General features: G+C 46.3%; 1 protein-coding gene across 7 annotated transcripts in view; it reads right to left on the bottom strand.

Moving 5' to 3' along the window:
- Positions 1-22882, bottom strand: part of LOC123757051 (Cyclic nucleotide-gated ion channel-like) — a 134407-nt gene that overhangs the window by 71127 nt on the left and 40398 nt on the right. For 4 of the 7 annotated variants that reach the window (XM_069323700.1, XM_069323699.1, XM_069323698.1 and 1 more), the window contains exons 2-5: positions 6281-6507; positions 4016-4202; positions 1220-1442; positions 364-469 (exon numbers count right to left, since the gene is read on the bottom strand). In XM_069323700.1, coding sequence (XP_069179801.1) covers positions 364-469; positions 1220-1442; positions 4016-4202; positions 6281-6507 — 743 coding nt within the window. Of the gene's footprint in view, positions 1-363; positions 470-1219; positions 1443-1623; positions 1785-1806; positions 2874-4015; positions 4203-6280; positions 6508-22882 lie in introns of those variants that run through there. The other 3 variants (XM_069323701.1, XM_069323703.1, XM_069323702.1) reach the window with 3 other exon arrangements.

The following is a 22882-nucleotide window of genomic DNA, read 5'->3' on the forward strand; positions in this document are numbered from 1 at the left end:
GGATTTTATGAAAAGGGTTCACTTAATATGACTGTCTTGTAATAGTTATATAAAAAAAAAAAAAAGAGAAAGAACACAAAACCCAGTCTACATTTTTCCATACCACTTCAAATGCTAAAATAACAGAAGCATTACAAAAAGACAGAAAAGTTACTGCAGGTCTAAACTTACTGGAACAGATGCCTTACAGTGATGAATCTATATGATCTCTGGCACTCTCACTGATTGTTTTAAAGTCAATAAAACCATAAATAAAAAACACTTAACTTACCAAGCTAATCAAGTAACTTTCCTGTTAATATGTCCTACACATAAAAGAAATAAGAAATAAAACCAATCACAACTTAAACAAGATACACTTACTGCCTGTTTGTTTCAGGTGTTGGGAGGTCGCCGATAGTGGTGAGCGTCAGGGTGGACCAGTAAACAGAACCAAGGTATTTTCTTGATAAAGTTTTAAAGGCAGAATCTGAGGATATAATGAAGGGTTAGGTTACAAAATGTGAAGTAGTAATGAAGATTGATTTCCTATTACAGAAAATCATTCAACATCCCAGCAGTGCCCAAACTTAAAGCAATGCAACCCAAAAAATTGGACAGAAGCCTTAAAGTATTAATAAATAACGGTATACGAATAGAGACGTCAACACCAATATCAGAAGATATTTAGAAAAATGGTACAACAGAACAGCTGCAATAGGAGGCAACCACTACCATAAAACTATGAGAAATACACAAAGAATTCATAGAATAAAACAGGAGCAATAAAAATAAAAAATATAATTTCAAATGGAATGAAACTGACAACCCCAGATCAAAAATTGGACTTCATTATCTACTACCAAACAAAAAACGACTGCCGATTTAATACACAAAAGCCCCAATAAACGATACAACCCTGTCTCCAAAGAGCAAATGTGCTATACCTTATTACGGACAAGCCATAAATAACTCTGAACTCTTTTGACCCGACCAGGATTCAAACCCTAGCCCCAAAAGCACACCCCCCTCGTGTAGAGGGCACCATAACCACTACACTATTGCTCACCTGGTGTAATGGTTATGGTATTCTGTATGCCAAGGGGAAGGGGGGGGGGGGGAGTTATCCCCTGAATAGGATAAAAAGTGATCATATTACATACATACATACAGTACAGTATACTGTACATATATATACAGCAACTTCACGAGTTGCTGAAGCCACACACTACATACTTACCATCATGATAAGGATATGTCCAGTCCCCTCTAAAGTGTTCTGCCTCGGACAGCATGTAGTAGAAGCAGCCAAACCAGTGAGCAAGGAGGAGGAGGATGTGTATGAGGTTCACCACTCGCCACATGTTGGGGTACAACGTCCGAGACTCCACCATATAATAATAATTGTACACTCGGTATACCTTGATAAATCTTGGAAATCTTATGATAGGGTGTGTACCAATCTGAAAATTAAGCAAACCAAATATATAAAATATATTCTCTATCAGTTTGGTTAAAAAAGTGAAAGAACAAACAATTAAACTAATGTGTGCAGCTTTGTGAATATTAAATATTGCACTGTAAATTGCACTGTTATTATAAGTTAACACCCCAAAAAATATACATCACAAGAGATTAAATTACCAGGCCTTTAGACTTCCATAGGCCTGCCATTACCAGGCGCGTTCAAAGAGGCGAGAGAATCATAGGGATTTGAAAGTGACCCAAAACCAAGTACTGTAAAACTGCCTGGAATGATTAGGTGAAACAAAACTATGAATCTTATTTAAAGAAAGATAAGATGGAAAATTGAAAGCAGTAGTTTACCCAATATCAACACACTATACACTATCAGTAGTATCAAAGCACACTACCAGGTTATAATTCAGGTCACCAGAGGTCACACCCTTTCCTGAGGTGTTCATCACTACTCTGCAAGCACCAACACTTTTTTTTTTAGCTAAATGGGTTTAGCATTCCTTGGGCATGCTTAGTATTTTTTCATTACTGTACAGTTAAATGATTGTGTTTATGCTCCCAATCTTGAGCATCCTCAGCTGATTAGTTTTGCCCAGACTTTATTGCAAATGTTACATTTCCTGGCATTGGATTGTTTTTCCAGTTTCCTTATCAATTATTTTCTCAGAGGTTTAGGTGTCATCCTTTCATGGGGCTTCTTCTCGAGTCATTCTGGCATCTGGGTAGTACAGTATATATGTATTTCGGATTTGGACCTCATGCCAGATCTGTTGATAAGATTCAATTAAATTTACTGTGAACAGACCTTAAAACATTGTTTATAGCTGTGTTTTGCACATTCATGGGATACCAATTGGGTGGTGAATACCGATTCTTTTAGTTTAACACATGAACAGTAGTTATATGGTAATGCATGCTTTCCCTTGTCTAATTTATGGAATTTGGTATGTGAAAGTCGGCTTCACATCCATCACATCAGGGGCTTGTGGATGTTTAATAATGGATCAAATGTAAGTTTCCATTGGGTTTAGATGACATGTTTGCCTTGTTACTTTGTTGGTCGTTTCATGATATGGTTCCCTCACTTGTCTGCAACTTGACTTATACTGCTTAAGCAGCTTTCAGGGATGAGTTGGTGTTTTTAGACTCGGAAGGACTTTTCTGTTGCCTCCATGACTGCTTGCTAGTCAGGGTTATTTTCATTCTTGTTTTTCCACACTACTACTTCCTTCAGAGGTAATGGACTGGGCACTGACTGCTGCAGAAGTGTCCTTTCAACTGATTTTGGTGTTCTGGTGCACCTTTGGCTCCAGAATGGAACGAACTACTGATTCAGATTGTTTCACTGGTTTGGTTTTCCTCTTCAATGTCAGTACCTCATAAGTGACCACCGAAGTTTGGTCTCTGGTGAGGTTTCTCTTGTCAGCATTTTCATGGTAAGTTCCAATCAGTGTGGTAGGAAGATACCTGGGAGCTTTTCTGTAGGCTTCGAACGCTTGGAAATTTCGCCTTGTGTCCCAGGGCCTTATATCCCGTTTTCTTTCCAGGTTACTGCTGTTCTCCTTTACTCTCATTCATGATTTATTGGACAAGAGTCATTGCTATTACTTCACCTCAGTGAGTGATGTTCCAGCTGTCTTTGGTTCAGCAGTGGGACTATGGATCTTTAGCTTATCCTCAATCTTTATCTTCTCATTACTCACATTCCTTTTTTTTTGAGATATATACAAGAGTTGTTACATTCTTGTACAGCCACTAGTACGTGTAGCGTTTCGGGCAGGTCCCTGGAATACGATCCCCGCCGCGAAGAATAGTTTTTACAACCAAGTACACATTTTACTGTTGAGTTAAACAGAGGCTACAGTTAAGGATTTGCGCCCAGTAAATCCTCCCCGGCCAGGATACGAACCCATGACAAAGCGCTCGCGGAACGCCAGGCGACGTGTGTCTTACCACTTCACCACGGAGACCTTGTTCAGCTTTATGGATGACTACCATTTCCCAGATTAGCCAGGCGAGTCCAGGCAGTCTCTACTTATTTCCCTGGTTCTGCAAGATTCTTACCTGTATGTTTTGATACACCTACCACTTTCAGCTCCTCTATTCAGGATGAATTTGGCACATAGAATCTTTCTCGGGTGATGGTTCTCACCTCCGGGTTCTCAGCATCTGGGTTCTAGCATACCGTGACAACTGACTGCATTTTTCTTCCAGCCATCTGAAGTTTCTGCTAACCAGGGATTTCTATTACTTACCCAGTTGGCACAATTCAGGTACGTTGTCAATTCGTGAAAATCTCAGTTAACATGATTGTGTGTTAGTTGGAGAATTTCTTTCCCTCCTGCAGTTATTCTTGCCACAGCTGTCGGACCATCTTCAGCAAACGTCATGAGGCTTTTTTCATTTCCTGTTTTTGACCTCAAGCGTCTTCTGGTTACCTGAACTTTGCCTGCATGATCTTCGGATCCCTTTGGGCTGGATTTGTGTGAGGGCATTTTAATGCAAGAGTGAGAGATATTGAAATAATTTAACACAAATGACAAAAAGTAGTACTTACTGCAAATTGTAAAAAATCTAAAGGGAAGAGAGAGACAAGGTCAAGCATGAAGCTATTGGAGTGCATGTAGTGGTTGGCGAGCTTCCTGAAGTCGTAAACTATAAGGCCCTGCTCCAGGTAACCCGTTCGGAACTGTACCAAAATATCCAGCAGGAATATCATATCTGTCAGCCCATCACTCAGGTACCTGCATGAAAATCACCAGAGATACTGTGAGCACTTTTTGTGAATAATTTTCATGTTAAAGATTGTGACAGCATAAATATTTATAAGCATCTTATTTAGTATGGTGTGAGGATTAGTAAGTTGCATCAGGAAATGGAGCAATGGAGTAACTTAAAGAGTAGGTAATAATATTGGGTTGCTTATAACAGATAACTGCATTGGATAATCTAATTATAGCAAGTAACAGTACAGTATTGAAATACCTATGTTTCTAGTATCACACATCTTGATTTTCAATCTTTTAGTGTTAAGAATATGTATGCTTATTACTTGCATCCCTCTCACTCAATCTTCAAGGGGGTCTCAGTAGCACAGCTGGGTGGGTAGCCCGACTCAATCAGGAATCCCAGGTTTTAATTCCAGGTGGAACACAAATAGTCAGGCATATTTATAAACAATGCCTCTGTTCACTGGGGACGGGAGACATCTCCCGTCACGCAGGGCGCAGTCGCACCTCCACAGATCTCCAGTATCAGCTCTTGATACTGGTAATGGCTCAAAAGGGCCACCACTTACGGGCTATTCATGCCCGTGCCACCTTTTGGGTGGCTTAATCTTCATCAATCAATCAATCAATCGTTCACTGGGCAGTAAATAGGTACCCAGGAGTTAGTTAACAGCTGTGGGGGTTACATCCTGGAATGGGTCGGTTGTTCAACCTTAGGGAGACCTCAATATAACCCTAACATACATGCTTGTATATACACAGGCTGCCTGTCCCCAACAAAATGAATTATGAATTACGGTATAGTATTGAAAACTAGAAACTCAGATGAGCTAAAGGATTTAATAAAGAACTTGAGAGTGCAAGTACTGGGCAAGTGGCGTAAGGTGAAAAGGGAGGCAGTTGAGGCTAACTTGACCCGGTTTCATGAACGGATATATGATAAACAAGACCGGAAACCACAGCAATAGGTCACAGGTGATTAAAATGCGGAGCCCAGGAGCTGAAGCTATCCTTGCAAAGCACATATAGGTGAGTACACATACTAAACTCGACACGCATTTAGGCATTCTTAGACTATAAAACTCTGCGGCACTCACGCACTCTGGCGGTGAGTGCGTGAAGGGGAAGCTTGAGTGATCGTGTCACATTACACTTGACAAACTGCTAATTTCCATCAATTACTGTTCCCTTCATGTTGCCCAATCCACACACTAGAAAATGAAGGGACGACGACGTTCCGGTCCGTCCTGGACCATTCTCACGTTCCCTTCATGTTCAACCCGTGCTGGTGAACTCTCCCATGTGGGGAGGCGGAAACAAATGAGCAGAGTTTCTTTCACCCCTGACGGCAGAGTGAACAGCGCTCGGGATTCGTAGTCCTGAGGTTCTGGGTTCGATCCCCGCCGGTGGAGGCGGAAACAAATGGGGGTAGAGTTTGTTTCACCCTGATGCGTCTGTTCATCTAGCATTAAATAGGTACCTGGGATTTAGACAGCTGCTACGGGCTGCTTCCTGGGGATGTATAAAAAAAAGGAGGCCTGGTCGAGGACCGGGCCACAGGGACGCTAAGCCCCGAAATCATTTCAAGCTAGCCTCAAGAAGAAGACCTGGTGCTGACTGCACATGTTCCTGCTTGCCTTCCAATTTCAAAGTTAAAAACTTTATCTTTCCATCTTTGTCTCTCGGTTTTGCACGTCTGTCTGTCTGTCTGTCTGTCTGTCTGTCTGTCTGTCTGTCTGTCTGGTACTGTTTGTCTGTCTGGTACTGACTGACTGACTGTCTGTCTGTCTGTATGACTGTCTGTCTATATGACTGTCTGTCTGTCTGTCTCTCTCTCTCTCTCTCTCTCTCTCTCTCTCTCTCTCTCTCTCTCTCTCTCTCTCTCTCTCTCTCTCTCTCTCTCTCTCTCTCTCTCTCTTACTATTATGCCCAACCACTTGGGCTGGGACGATAGAGCGACGGTCTCGCTTCATGCATGTTGGTGTTCAATCCCCAAGTGTCCAAGTGGTTGGGCACCATTTGAAGGTCACTATAGTTACCCCTTCTGCCTACTATGATAACTACTACTACCACCACAGATTACCAGTACTGACCACAGGGGCTGGGGCGACCTCTGGAGCTCGGGGAAGGCCTGCCTGACGATGGGCGTCCACAGGTTGTAGAGGACGCAGATGGTGAGCACACACAGCCAGTAGAAGTACACGTTCCCGTACGGGTTGATGACGGTGCGAGGCTGTCGCTTCTTCTTCTTCTTGCGAACCTTGGGTGACCCCGTCGAGTTTTTACTGAGGTCCTCCTCGTCCGTCTGGTCGACCGTGTCCTGATGGGAGGAAGAAGGAGGGGTGAATGTTACTTCTATCACTGCGTACATAGAGAGGTGCGAGACTAGACTCGTTCCAGAGCTGAGGAAACTCATTTACCAGTGCACGGCTGAGCGAGCTCAATCTCACCACACTGGCAAGGTGTACAATGCTGCGGTGTTTACAAAGAACAACAGTACGACCAGAGGGACGCGAGTGGAAACTGGAGACGCAGACGAGTCAGAGAGAGACGTCAGGAATCAAACTTCTTCAGCGTCAGAGTCGCGAGTACGTTGATCGGAGTACAAGAGGAGATCGTTGAAGCAAGAGCAGTAAGTATAGCTTTTAAAGAAAACCAGAACTAACGTCACTGCATTAACTGACCAGATGATGGAAATGCGGAACTAGGGAGCTGTTACTGACCCTGTAACTTAATTAAGTGTACGCACGCGCGCGAACACACACACACACACACACACACACACACACACACACACACACACACACACACACACACACACACGTTAAATATCGATGACATTTTCATTCCAAACTGGAAACTTTTCGACAGCCTTCAACAACGTGTGAGAAGAGAGCCTTCCTAATGCTATGATCACACAGCATGAACCCCGCTCGTGAGCACGTCGTCCAGGCGGGCAAAAAGCTACATATTGTAACAGGGTCCTGAGCTGACGGGGCTGAGGTACGAGGAATGGCTAGGAAAACTCAATCTCGTCACATGACAGGAGAGAAGGAATAGAGGGGGACATGATAATGACATATAAATAGTAAGAGGAATGGATAAAGATTAAGAAACAACATTCAAGTGTTGAAGAAATGGAATGACTTAGAAGAAAACTTGAAGATAACTCGATACACAGTTTTAAATATATATCTGAGAAGACAGCATTTATAACGTTGCATTAAACACGTAAAAGCTTGATGGCGGAGGAGCGCAAGCTCGACTCAGGAAGCGCCTGCAGGAGAGTACTAGTCCTACAGAATAAGCCAGCTCGTAAAGGCAAAATGACGATGATTTACGGGCTGCGCCGCCTGCCCCTAATGCCACCTTAATTGGATGTCAGATTTTCGCCATGTTTCTGTGATTAAATCCGGCTAACAATGCCGGCTGTCATGCCTTAGTCTATGATGAGAAAGCTGCCATGGAAATATGAAGCGTGAGCCTCTGCGTAGTGGAACTACGAATTTGCAGTTCGCAGTGGAACTACGATGGTGCATCTCGTAGTGGAACTCACTAGTTGGATCATTGGATACTGGGGTCACACTAGTTACTGGGGGGGGGGGGGGTCACGCTAGCTAATGGGCTCGCACTAGGTAATGGGGTCATACCTAGGTCACACTAGTTATTGGGGGGTCACACTGATTCCTGTAAAATGGACCACATTATAATCCTAGTTCAAGGGACAACGAGAACCCTATAGTAACACTCTTCCCGCTAGTTACAGCTACAGGGGTCATATGCACTCTGATGGGTCAATAGGGGTCATACCAGTAGCTATCAGGCTGCATCAGAATTAAGACAGTGTCGGATAGGTCAGGCTGGACCGACCGACTCTTGGCTGTCAACTGACCAATCAAATCATGTCAGAAACGAATCAGTCAACTCACACCGGAAACGAACCAATCAACCCACGTTGGATAACAACCAGTCAACTCACGTAGGATAAAGTCCAATCAACTCACACCGGAAATGAACCAATCAACTTACGCCACTCTGGGTACAGACCAATCATCTTACACCGCTCTTGAAACGAACCAATCGTTGCCCACAGTGAAGGGGAATGGACAAATCAACGCTGGCCTTAACAAGCGCGAAGCACCCAGAGCTCCTCGGTGGGCAGGGACAGTCCAAAGAACTAAATTTCGGACAGAGACCAATCAGCAAATGTGGTTCCCAAATTCAGGTGATTTTTTTGTGAGGTTTCCATTTCAGGCACGCGTGGCGGAGCGTGAGGTGAGGGCGGGGCGTGGGGGTGAGGGCGGGGCGTGGGGGTGAGGGCGGGGCGTGGGGGTGAGGGCGGGGCGTGGGATGAGGGCGGGGCGACACCTGGCCGGCCTCCATACCCGGGGTCGACGTTGTGGGAAAACATGTCAGAATGTCATTCCTTGTCCTGAAAATCTGTACAGCTCGAATATGGTTTTTGGGAAATTGGATTTGTATGCTGCGTTCTAGCAGTCATTTCCGGGGTAAGGAATCCCTGCTTCCAAAATTTCAGATTTTGCGTAACAGGTCAAACTTTTCTACGATTTATTTAAATACAGAAAATTTACTACAGTTAGAACATGTAATTCCGTATATATATTAACGTGTCGAAATACATAACTACAATTTATGTAACAAACCCACAATATATTTTCTACCGAACGAAATGTATTTTCCACAGGAAGAATAATTTCCTGAAACAGATCCAAAATTCTTTTGTAGATAAAAAAGTCTTGATCTGAAGCAAACTGGCAGCTTTTAATGCCTGGGAATGTCCTCAAGGAAGATTCACACTTCCTTTTCCCATATAGCACGAGTTGAGTTTTTTTTTCACCCTTAAGTCACCTGTCTCCGACACGCCCTGTGACGCGGTTACCGCCATCTGTCGACCGCACCTGAACCGTTTTCTGTGTTTACTGATGGAAGGCCGCTCTCGCTGAATCAGGTGTAGTTTCCATCGTACTGTATGATTTTTCCCCTCTGAGGTGATGTGAGAGGTACGCTGGACAGAGGAAAGCAGTCCACCGTGAACAGTCCTCAGGAACACAAGGCTTGTTATGGTCTGAACGTCGTTGAAGGCAGTGAGCTGTCTGTTGGTAGCCAGCGAGCTACTGGTGTTGGAGCGACGTATCCCGGGATGGCCATGTTGTGTTCGGAGACGGCGTGAGTGTCGGGCAGTCTTCTAGGTTAAGGCTTGAGAGGAGGTTAGCCCGTTCACTGCTAAAGTGAGTGTTTAGCCCCTGTGGGAATACTGCTGAGGACTGGTCCGTAGATTGCTGGAAAAGTGGACTCGTCGACGTGAGTGCCTCAGGAGAAGGGCAGACCAAAGAGCCAGAGCTCAACCCCCGCAAGCACAACTAAGCGAGTACACAGGGTAGAAACCCTGTTTTTGTAGTGTTCTGTGTGAAAGTGACGTATATGTGATGTGTGTGTGTGTGTGTGTGTGTGTGCATATCTTGTAAATAATTACCTGTACATAGTATTTAAGTACATTTGGTGGTGGTTTTGTCTAGTGTTGTTTAACCCCTCTCCTTTAGGTTGTCTATTACTGCTAAGTCTTACTAACTTCACCCTAACTCGGGGTTGAATCTGTGACGAAAGAGGCACTTTTCGTCTCTTTTTATAAAGAGAGACTGAAAAATCACCCGAGTTAGTGGCTGAGAGGGGCAGTAACGTTCCCAAGGATTATCTTGTCATGAAGGTAATCCTTGGGAAGTGAGGGTAAGAGAGGGAAGAGTGGAAGAAGCAGCAGGAGGCGAGGATGATGGCGGTGTTTGTGGTGAGGTGCGCCACTCGCCTGTCCTGAGGACGGGTGGGGGGGACGGCGCCACACACAGGTATAGGGTATAGCAAGGAAGGTCAGGTCAGGAGGGCTGAGCCTGACTGCCACACTCGGCCTCTCCTGTGGTTACCCTGACAACCTCTCCCCTCCCACACTTTTTTACAACATTTCCCTCACTTCCTCTCGCCAACCCTTCCCAGTCCTTGTCCTGCGTCTCTCTCTCTCTCTCTCTCTCCCATCCTGTCACTTTTTCTCCTAACAGTCTTAATAACTTTATCTTTCACAGTCTTTTAAGTTCTCGGCCATTATCCCTGCTCCCCTTTTATCACCAGCAATTCCCTTCCAAATCACTCACTCCTCTGCTGCCTCATTCTGCCTCGCTGTTCGTTTCCTCGTTAATACTTTAATTATCATCATGGACCAACATAAGAATAATATTTGTCATATTCGACTAATTTCGCCAGGTTCAATATTATCATCCTGGTCCCTATATAACACTAAATCGCGAGAAAATTAAATTTTCATGCCAGAGAGAGAGAGAGAGAGAGAGAGAGAGAGAGAGAGAGAGAGAGAGAGACACACACACACGTTATGTCATCCAGTCGTCACTGGATGACATAACCTGACGCAAAGTTACGGGAGATATGATTACCGCATACAAAATTCTTAGAGGAATTAATAGGGGTAGACAGAGACTATTTAGAAAACGTGGAGAGGGTACTCGCACAAGGGAGACCACTGGTGGAAACCGAGTACCCAAACCAGCCAAAGAGACATCAGACATAAATTTGTCAGTGTCATAGTTAACAAATGGAATAATGCATTAGGCAGTGATGTGGTGGAGGCGGACACCATACACAGCTTCAAATGTAGGCATGATAAGAGCCCAACAGGACCAGGAACCTGTACACCAGCTGATTGGATGTTGACGGGCGGGATAAAAGAGCCGAAGTTCAACCCCCCTGCAAGCACAACTAGGTAACTACTGCTAGGTAACTACACAGACGACACTGCTAACGGCCTGTCAACATACAGATATTGTAAATGAAATATATAGATGTCGCTCTGAACAAAATTGCAGAAATAATATATATATATACCAAAATAAATTTCAGTATTTTGTAGTCGTGTAACTAGCCAACAACCCTCCCCCCCTCTGGAAAGTCTTAATATAACACAAGCATACTTATTGGCCCTCCGTGTATAGTATACTGGACGGTCGATACAGCCTGGGCCTCACATAGGGACGGGGGGTCAACGGTTCGAGCCTCCTACAGCCCAGGTGAATTGAGTGATCATTTCCACGTAAGTGTGGATGATAATTTATAGTATTGGAAGTATAAGTAAACTAGCCTTGTAATTCCTGTAACGATTCCCCCCCCCCCCCCCTCCCCCACGACACTCGAGCACAGCTGTGATTTTGTCATGTGAACTAATCCAATTAGCACAGCAAAACAAATCTGAGCGATAAGGTGCCGCCGTCACAGCAGCTGAGACCGTCGCAGCAGCCGCCAGCGGCGTCACAGCAGCCGCCAGCGGCGTCACAACAGCCGCCAGCGGCGTCACAGCTGCCCCCAAAGACACGACACAAAAGTTGAAACTACAAATCTTCACTTGGAGCGTCTCCAAGAGATCTGGCTGGCCGCCTCCAGCTCACAGAGCGGCGCAGGGCGGGAAGTGTACACCACAACCCCCGACCACCACCACCACTAAACACATTACACAAAAAGGTGCAAGTAGCACGGGCTATGGTGAGCCCGTAGTGGTCTGACCTGGCACAGGAACCGGGCTGTAACTGCGGTGATCATTATGTGCCATAGACTGCCAGAATGACAGAGGCTATACGCTGACTTTATAACATATCCTGTGAAGCGTCGCTAAATTATTCCCGGCCATAAGCTGCTCGCGAATATATTAACTTTACGAAAATGTAATTATTAAACCTTGTGCTGTTTGCCATCGAATATTCCAGCTGCGTTTGTTTAAACCTCGTCTCTGGCGAACTGTCTACCGGTTTTATTAATTTCTGTCTACCTGTTTTTCGCCTCATTTGGCCAGTTTCTGCATCTCTGTCCACCTGTCTGCCTGTCTTTCCATATCTACCTGTTTGTCAATAATTGTGAGGTACCATATTTGTCTGTGTGTGCTTCGTGAGTTAGTTAAAGACACTGGTAAGCTGGAAGCCACAAACTGTGGGGGTGGTACTGCTTGGGCCCCCAGGACACACTGGGCCCCCAGGACACACTGGCCCCCAGGACACACTGGGCCCCAGGACACACTGGCCCCCAGGACACACTGGCCCCCAGGACACACTGGCCCCCAGGACACACTGGGCCCCAGGACACACTGGGCCCCCAGGACACACTGGGCCCCCAGGACACACTGGGCCCCCAGGACACACTGGCCCCCAGGACACACTGGCCCCCAGGACACACTGGCCCCCAGGACACACTGGCCCCCAGGACACACTGGCCCCCAGGACACACTGGGCCCCAGGACACACTGGCCCCCAGGACACACTGGCCCCCAGGACACACTGGCCCCCAGGACACACTGGGCCCCCAGGACACACTGGCCCCCAGGACACACTGGGCCCCCAGGACACACTGGCCCCCAGGACACACCAATCCCTGTACTATGGGGAGCAGGGCGCGTGTGTGCCCCAGCGAGTGCACTCTGCCACTATGGGATGCTCGCTACACTACTCAACACTCTCCTTCACTAACACTGACACGCGGCTCAACTCAAGCAAATGCAAAGGAATAAAAATGATTGATGTGAGCTTGGAGGACAAATTCTTCTGGAATGGAAGGTAGAATAGGATCTGGAGATTTCGTGACGAATCTGCCTCCCGAGTCACATCAATCGGATATCATCAGCGGCATATGTAAGGCTGGTCACGCCAGACTAATTCTGGAATGTAAGCCGTTAGTATCGAGTTGATATTTCGTTAAATACATGTAACGAGTTTAAGAAAGTTGAGGCGTATGCCATGAGACTACTCCGAGGAAACACGCAGGGAACTTAAGTCTCACGTCACTAGGAGACACAAGAAATAGAGGAGACATGATTATGACATTCAAAATACATAGGGAAATTAATTGTGTCGAGGGACAGGCAGCCAGTGTGTAATCCATTTCGCATAAAGGTTTTGGGAACCTTTATACCAGTCTATTGAAGGTCGAGAGGTGGGATCCAAGAGCTAAGGGTTAACCCCACGTAAGGATAACGCTAGTGGAATAGAGCCAGACAGACGCTCCCCCTTCCCCGCCCCAACAAAGCGAGTAGTGCTCCAGATTAATTCAGTCCGCCCCGCATCACACCCTCACACGCCATACTCTCTTTCCCGCCAGAATCATCTCTCTGTCATTTGAGTTTTTATACCAGTCTTCAGCAGGAACCCTTGTGGCCGCCTCATGGAACCTCCACCCACCCTAACACGAAACCATTTTAGTCTGATGTTGACAGGAAGTGTAAAGGGAACTAAGAGAGAGCAAGGGGAGCCACAGGTAGAGCAAAGGGGGATGAGAGCAAGGGAGACAGAGTAATGGAGAGCAAGGGAGGGCAAAGAGACAGTAAGGGAGAGGAACGGTGCACACACCTTTGGTGTGTTGGGCAGCCGCGTTAAAGCCCTCACTGTCAACAAATTGAGTTTTGTGGTAATGGGGAAGAGAGAGAGAGAGAGAGAGGAAGGAGAGAGAATAATCTTACTATTGGGATACACTCTCCACAATGAGGTAGCAAAGGAGAGTCGAGAGTCAGAAGCCCAGAGGGCGGGAGAGGGCCGTCTACACCTCTCAAGGGGCCCGGGTCGGAGAAACAGATTAAGCCATTTCGTGGAATTTGCATTCCAAGGGCCCCAGTCCTGTCAGCTGTTGAAGTCTAAAACATCTTGTGGAAGACTCCCTATTTTTATACCAGTTTATGTGAATAAACTCTTGCGAGTGTGGTGATCATTACTGTTTATAGCTTTCTCCTGTGTTTGATTAATTTAAATCCGCTGAAGTAAAAGTAACTTGGGTTAAAGTTGAAGTAATAGAAACTTATGTATTAATTTAATCATTCATTACAAAATTCGCATGTAATTTTACCCAGTCTAAGTATTCCGTCACGTGTTCTTGTGGTGAGGATGGTGCTCATATTCACTGCCACACAGGACAGTGAAGATGGTGCTCATATTCACTGCCACGCAGGACAGTGAAGATGGTGCTCATATTCACTGCCACAGAGGACAGTGAAGATGGTTATCTTGAGATGATTTCGGGGCTTTAGTGTCCCCGCGGCCCGGTCCTCGACCAGGCCTCCACCCCCAGGAAGCAGCCCGTGACAGCTGACTAACACCCAGGTACCTATTTTACTGCTAGGTAACAGGGGCATAGGGTGAAAGAAACTCTGCCCATTGTTTCTCGCCGGCGCCTGGGATCGAACCCAGGACCACAGGATCACAAGTCCAGCGTGCTGTCCGCTCGGCCGACCGGCTCCCATGGTGTTCATATTCACTGCCACAGAGTACAGTGAGGATGGTGCTCATATTCACTACCACATAGGACAGTGAGGATGGTGCTCATATTCACTGCCACACAGGACAGTGAGGATGCTGCTCATATTCACTGCCACACAGGACAGTGAGGATGGTGATCATATTCACTACCACATAGGACAGTGAGGATGCTGCTCATATTCACTGCCACACAGGACAGTGACAATGCTGTTCATTTTGACTGTCACCATCCAAGTATCTGAGCATCTGTTAGCTCCTCTAAAAAAACGAGTCAGTCACGTTAAACTACATTTTTATCTGCATTATATTGTCCAAAAATCGGTCTGCATTTTTTTATCTTGCAAGCCTCGCCAGGCAGTCTACCTACAAAGTCATGTTTTCAACTCTAAAAATGGGATGGCGAGAATCTGACGCAACCTCATACAAAATACACCAAAAGCAAGATTGAAACACAAGGGGGAGTAAAAAGGAGATTCCCTATTAAATATAATTACATAATATAAACTGCACTGTACGCCCTAAAAGAACGAATATAAACACTTTGTTCCAGCCAATTATAACAGGCTACCGACAAACAGAAAGGTGTAAAAAGCGAGCTAAAGAACCGTATATTCCAGCAATACTTAAGTCAACCAAACAGTAATCACAGAAAATGGGAATTGTCTTGTTTACAGAGGGTGGGAATAATTCACCAGTGAGCGGATAATTTTAATTTTTAAATACGAACGAAGGCTACAGCTGTTGAATTTTCTCAGATTTGTTTACATACTATGGTAAACATGCAGCTCTCGGTGCTATTAAGATCAATGCTGGTGTACAGGTAACATATACCTGACCAAACCTCGCTTCATATATGATAATCTGCAATGTCATCATTTTGATCTCGTACTCTCTCTCGCGCGCGCATATATATATATATATATATATATATATATATATATATATATATATATATATATATATATATATATATATATATATATATATATATATATATATGCTTGTGTGCTTGTAAGGTTCTTCACGTGTATTTCAACATGTGTCAATGTCCATAGATACATGCTTTAGCGTCCTCTCACAACCAGCCTCCATTATACACCCAGTCTCCCTTCCACCTACAGCCTCTTTCCCTTCCCTCCCACACCCTCCAGCCTCCCCTTTCCTCCCCCTTCCCCAGTCTCACTATTACCCCTACATCATACTTTTTTTTGCCTTACTCCTCAATCACCCTTTTACTATTTACTTCAGTTTCATACACTTACACAATCTCTCACCATCCCGTCCCTCACCCTCACCCAATCTCTCACCATTCCGTCCCTCACGCTCTCCCAATCTCTCACCATTCCGTCCCTCACGCTCTCCCAATCTTCCGTGGTTCCCCCATGTCAGTTCCTCAGTGTTTAAGCCGATGTTTACATCAAAATTATAAGATTTTCAGCAACAAAAACGTGATTGGCTTCAACAATAATCCCGCGAGGGAAGGCGCGCGGCTGCACTTTATAACTGAATAAAAAGGAGTCGTCAGTTTATATTGTAAAGTCATTGAGAGTTAAAAAAAGTTGATTGGATTGGTGGGCAGCATGTGGATGTGTCCCCCCCCCCTCCTCCCCCTCTCCCTGGATCAAATTGCACAGTCGAACTTTAGCTCCATCCTTTTCAGTGGCCTGCGGTTTAATTGAACAACTCTAGAACCTATTGTTTATCTCCTCGGCCAATGGGAGGAAGAGACGAGGGGTCGGAGGTGTGATCCCTGACGACCACAGGGACGAGGAGCTTATAAACCTATCCAATAAGGCTTATAAATCTGTCCAATAAGGCTAGGTTTATAAACAGCTCATAAACCTGTCAACTGCGCAGGTTGTGAGGCGTCCGCTGCCTCCCACCAACCGCCCAGTTTCTATAAACTCTACGATCTCTCATCAGTTTCCTTCATATTTTATTTTATTTTGACCCACAGCTTTCTTTTGCAACAATGAGCAGCCGACAACTGTTTCAATCCACTCCCAACTATCGTGGGAAGAGGCAGCAGACCTTACCTTGAGGTTACCTTGAGGTGCTTCAAGGTAAAGTGTGCTGCCTCTTCCCACAAATAGTTGGGAGTGGCAGAATAGCAGAGCATAGAGGGCCTACAGATAAATGCAAATGACCACAGTAACCTCCACGCTTAAAGCCTAGGGTTAACGACACATCAGGACATTGATAGTCCCACTGATGCATCTCAAACCTGCCAGACTCAATGACAATTCGTACTCCCCCGCGATGTTTTGTAAAGTGAACCTCATTGAAGGAAACAGCTTTCTTGCGGACCACGTCGAGAATTATCTGAATGAATCCTAACCTAAGAATTGTGGATATGTTAGATACAGATCTACAGAGTCTCGCTACTTCCCAGGTGTGCTCCTGCACTTGACGGCTACGTCCAGGCATTGTCTTAAATGTTCACCATCAAAGTCCAAACTGGTATTCTTGAAGGATGTGGAATGTTATCGTTTATCTTGGTGTATGAGACAAGTGAGGTTGGCAGTTATCGTCTGCATGTTAAATAACGGTCCATTCACCTGGCCTCTAGCTTGTTTAAATTACGTTTCGTAACCGTAATGTCGGCCATAGTGGCCACAGAAAATGGAGTAATCTCCAGACAAAGTGTGAGAATGCATATCGGGATGCTAATTATAATCTAATCAATGTGCGTGGGTGTATAAACCTAGTTGCATTTGCAGGGCATGAACTACAGCCAATGGGTCCCGCCTCTCAACCCTTAATCGACTGCTGTATAAGTTCCAGAGCCTATTGAGCTCTATCATATTTACATTTAAAGCTGTGTATGGAGTCTGTCTCCACCACCTTACTTTTTAGCATATTTCATTTGATCTCTACCCTGACAATAACAAAATTATTTATAATGTCTCTGTGACGCATTTGGGTACTTAGTTCTATCTGTGTTCCCTTGTTCATGTACAGCCCATGTAAATTTTTTACCATTGTCTGATTTGAGTATTTTGTATGTAGTAATCGGTTCTCTTGTATGTCTTACATCTTCGAGTGACGTGATGTTTATCTCCTTTTGTCTTTTCTCTTAACTCGTGCCTCTCAGCTCTGGGACTCGGCTGGTGGCATGCCTCTGTATGCCACCAGACGAGCTACCAGCTTCCCCCCCCCCTCCCATGCCCCTGGGGGGAAGCTGAACATTTTCCAGCTTCATTTTGTGCTTAACGAGATCAGGGGCCAGATTCACGAAGCAGTTACGCAAGCACTTGCGAACCTGTACATCTTTTATCAATCTTTGGCGGCTTTGTTTACAATCATTAAACAGTTAATGAGCTCCGAAGCACCAGGAGGCTGTTTATAACAATAACAACATTCGATTGGGAAGTTTTCATGCTTGTAAACTGTTTAATAAACATAACCAAAGCCATTAAAGATTGAGGAAAGATGTACACGTTCGTAAGTACTTGAGTAACTGCTTCGTGAATCTGGCCCAAGGACCCCACGTTGTGTTACACATTCCAAGATTGGTCTAGTAAACGATATACAAAATCTTGAGCGACCCTTTTGTTCAGATTCCTAAAGGCAGTTCTTAGTCAACCTTCCGCAGGCAGCTGAAGATATTCTCTTGATGTGGGCTTATGGTGACTGCTTCGGTGCAATATTAACCCCGAATAGAGGCTGTTCGAATCCAGGAGCATTTCCTCTCCCACATGATGCCTTGTGTCCGGTCTACGGATCCCCGTATCCGGCTTCCGTACTTTACTTTCCATTTGCTCGAGCTGAACACTTGTAATTACTTGAGGGACCCTAATTAAATATTGTTCAGGTCGTTCCTGGCAGTCTTCCATCGGAATTAAGTGTGTGTGTGGGTGTGTGTGTGTGTGTGTGTGTGTGTGTGTGTGTGTGTGTATGCGTGTGTGTGTGTGTGTGGGTGTGTGTGTGTGTGTGTGTGTGTGTGTGTGTGTGTGTGTGTGTGTGTGTGTGTGTGTGTGTGTGTGTGTGTGTGGGTGGCTGGCATCAATGTGAGACTACAATTCAGTGGTTCAGTAATAACGAGGCCAATGGCGCCATAAGAGGAGTTACTGCTCTGTAATAGCGAGGTCAACAACACCCTCCGTAGTTAAAAGTGAAACAGGCGGGAAGATGACTCTGTTGCCTAACATAACAGGATTTATCCCTAGAGTATAGAACACTTAGTCTGTCTCTTATCCTTTGGTCACACTCAATTACTCTAAACTAGGCCAGTGGGAGGGTTACCACCCTCTGGGTACACCCACTGTGTCTCCCCCCTCCCCCCCCCCCCCAAGTCCACACCACCTGGGGGAAGCGAAGATGCTCGCTCAAGGAGAGATATCAAAGTCCAACAGCGCTTGAGAGGATGCGAGAGGGAAATCTGCAAACCCGCTTCATGCAAGTCTACGTCACGCAACGTGCTTCACGCAAGTCACCATCACGCAACGTGCTTCACGCAAGTCTACGTCACGCAACGGGCTTAATCACACCTACTCTCATACTAGGTGAGTACATAACACCTTTCTTAGATTCAAATTAAAACCGTTTTGTATGTTGTTATAGATTCAGTCACTGGGGAACAAAAAGTTGCAAGTAGCACAGGTTATGGTGAACCCGTAAGCCTTTTTGTAACATCTGTTGTTTTATGTACAAAGCCTCTTGGTAGTGGTGTGGTGGTGGGGCTAGGATGCCAGGTATCCCTTCTTGTCCTCTGGCCACTCCCTCTCTACCAAGGTAAACCCACATCATATAAACCCACACTATATAAACCCACATCATATAAACCCACATTATATAAACCCACATCATATAAACCCACACTATATAAACCCACTCGAAAACCAGTTTGAGGTACAGGTAAGAGAGAGAGAGAGGTTCCAGACGGGCAAGCGTGAGGGGTCGATGGTGTGACAAACAAAAGAAAGATTTCAAAAGACTCACGATGAAAAAAAAATACGGAAAAAGGTAATAGTGGAAAGTAGGCAAGAGAGACGAAATATGAGAAGGACAGGGGGAGTGGGTGGGGAGGGGGGGGGAAGGGATAGATAAATGAGATGATGAGGGAAGGGTGGTGAGATGGAGGAGTGAGGGAGGAGGATATATGGGGAAGGAACGCAGATGGAGAAGGAAAACAAGTTAGGTAGGGAGAATAAAGGGATACTGGAAGCCTGCAGGGTGCCGGTTGGGGGCCAACGCTCCAGCCCTTGGCACCGTTCCATGACACCCGCTACTGTGCCAGGGAGGGAAGGAAGGAGGAGCAGGTACGAGAGACACAGAGAATGGAGGAGAAGATGAAAGAAGACTGAAGAGAAAATTATTTATAGGAGGAACAATGCGGATGTTGGTAACACTCCGAGTGACTCCGGGTGTTGCTGGTGGGAGGGGCGGGGTGAGGGAGCCTAATGGGAGGGAAACCCAGAAGGGAAGGGAAGCCAGAAGGGAAGGGAAGCCAGAAGGGAAGGGAAGGCACATAAGGCAGAAGGATGTGATTTTGTAAAGACCTTTGTTTAAATACTGCTAGGCTAATAACCATTCCTCTTAGTAATGCTAAACACAGGGTGGTAAATAAACAAAAAAGAGAAACCAAAGAGTCGAGCACAAGTTACCACTTTCGAAATTCGCGCCAAGGCTGCATCAGCTATAGTCTGCACATGCGCGAAGGATACCCCACCCTGTGAGTATCCCCCCAACGGTGAACACTCCAATTGTAAACTATGTGAGCAGGAACGAGGACTTACTCTCCAACACTGTATCTGTGACTGTCCTGTTATCAATGGCTTCAGACCAAATGGTATGAGGCACTTTGAGCTCTGTAACTATTGGAAGATTGTGATGTAGCCAGAGTTTACTAGTACAGGCTTGTCGAAGGTGCCAGGGGGGCCTTAGATGGTGCCAGGGAAGGCCCTTCAATGGTGCCAGGGGGGGGATCTATGACCCCCATCAACCCAGCACTAATGAGGTACAGTATAATATGCCGCTGTAGCATAAGCTGAGGTAGGATAATACCTCTTAGCTTCTATACAAAATGAGTTTACGATTATTAATGCTAATATCATAGTATCCCATTCTCAGAGAGAGAGAGAGAGAGAGAGAGAGAGAGAGAGAGAGAGAGAGAGAGAGAGAGAGAGAGAGAGAGAGAGAGAGAGAGAGAGAGAGAGAGAGAGGGGACGTTGTTTACCCCGGCTTGGCTCTCTCACCAGCCCGTCCTCCAAAAATGGGGAGGTAATGTAACAGCCCCATAAGTGCAATTATGTACTATGTATGACAGTCAGGAAATGTACTTATTACACTTAGTACTGAAACGTACTGTCAATTCGGAGGATGGGTTGCTCAGTACACACACACACCTGGGCTGAGACGTCACACATACTGCCACTGAGCTGAGACGTCACACATACTGCCACTTGAGCTGAGACGTCACACATACTGCCACTGAGCTGAGACGTCACACACACTGCCACTGAGCTGAGACGTCACACACACTGCCACTGGACTGAGACGTCACACACTGCCACTGAGCTGAGACGTCACACACACTGCCACTGGGCTGAGACGTCACACACTGCCACTGAGCTGAGACGTCACACACACTGCCACTGAGCTGAGACGTCACACACATTGCCACTGAGCTGAGACGTCACACACTGCCACTGAGCTGAGACGTCACAAACACTGCCACTGGGCTGAGACGTCACACACTGCCACTGAGCTGAGACGTCACACACACTGCCACTGGGCTGAGACGTCACACACACACTGCCACTGAGCTGAGACGTCACACACACACTGCCACTGGGCTGAGACGTCACACACACTGCCACTGGGCTGAGACGTCACACACACTGCCACTGAGCTGAGACGTCACACACACTGCCACTGAGCTGAGACGTCACACACATTGCCACTGAGCTGAGACGTCACACACTGCCACTGAGCTGAGACGTCACAAACACTGCCACTGGGCTGAGACGTCACATACACACTGCCACTGGGCTGAGACGTCACACACACTGCCACTGGGCTGAGACGTCACACACACTGCCACTGGGCTGAGACGTCACACACACACTGCCACTGGGCTGAGACGTCACACACACTGCCACTGAGCTGAGACGTCACAAACACTGCCACTGGGCTGAGACGTCACACACACACTGCCACTGAGCTGAGACGTCACACACACTGCCACTGGGCTGAGACGTCACACACACACTGCCACTGAGCTGAGACGTCACACACACACTGCCACTGGGCTGAGACGTCACACACACACTGCCACTGAGCTGAGACGTCACACACACACTGCCACTGGGCTGAGACGTCACACACACTGCCACTGGGCTGAGACGTCACACACACACTGCCACTGAGCTGAGACGTCACACACACACTGCGACTGAGCTGAGACGTCACACACACTGCCACTGGGCTGAGACGCCACACACACACTGCCACTGGGCTGAGACGTCACACACACTGCCACTGGGCTGAGACGTCACACACACACTGCGACTGAGCTGAGACGTCACACACACACTGCCACTGGGCTGAAACGTCACACACACACTGCCACTGGGCTGAGACGTCACACACACACTGCCACTGGGCTGAGACGTCACACACACTGCCACTGGGCTGAGACGTCACACACACACTGCCACTGGGCTGAGACGTCACACACACACTGCCACCGGGCTGAGACGTCACACACACTGCCACTGGGCTGAGACGTCACACACACTGCCACCGGGCTGAGACGTCACACACTCGCTACGTACTCCGCCTTCTTCTTATGTGTCATAACACCAACTCTCCACACTGTACACCCCTCCTCCCGTGCAGTTGTTCCCAGGACCAACACACGCACCACTGCTGATCATATTGCTGCATTGAACCTTACTCTATGCGCCGGCTGCATAGAGTAAGGTTCAATGCAGCCGGCGCATAGAGTTTAGCTTACTCTTCGCCCCTTCGCTGACCCAGCAGGCAGCGCGGGAATTCCGCCATTGACAGGGGGGGGAAATGAGCTTTCTTGCAAACACAATACAGCTGTAGGATACAACTTCATCTCCTTTTGTCAGTTGTATCAAAGATCCTTGCCCACACATCTGACACATTTTCCTTATACGGAAGGAATTGTCTGTTCTTGGTGGTATGGTATTTCTTAATATTCTTCCTTTATTCTTTTCATATCTTAGTTGAATGTAGCAATAAAACATAGCCATTGAGAAGGTCAAAGTCTGGACTTAAACTATGTTTGTAACTCATCTTGCATGTATGTACGTTTTTATCTGAATAAACATTTATTTATTTATATAACAGCCTATACCTCCCCTGGCTCCTCCGGCTCTCAACTTGTCTGACTTGCAACTTTAAATTGCATTAAAA

Source organism: Procambarus clarkii, chromosome 13 (genome assembly GCF_040958095.1).
Source record: "Procambarus clarkii isolate CNS0578487 chromosome 13, FALCON_Pclarkii_2.0, whole genome shotgun sequence".
In the NCBI taxonomy this organism is placed as follows: Eukaryota; Metazoa; Arthropoda; class Malacostraca; order Decapoda; family Cambaridae; genus Procambarus; species Procambarus clarkii.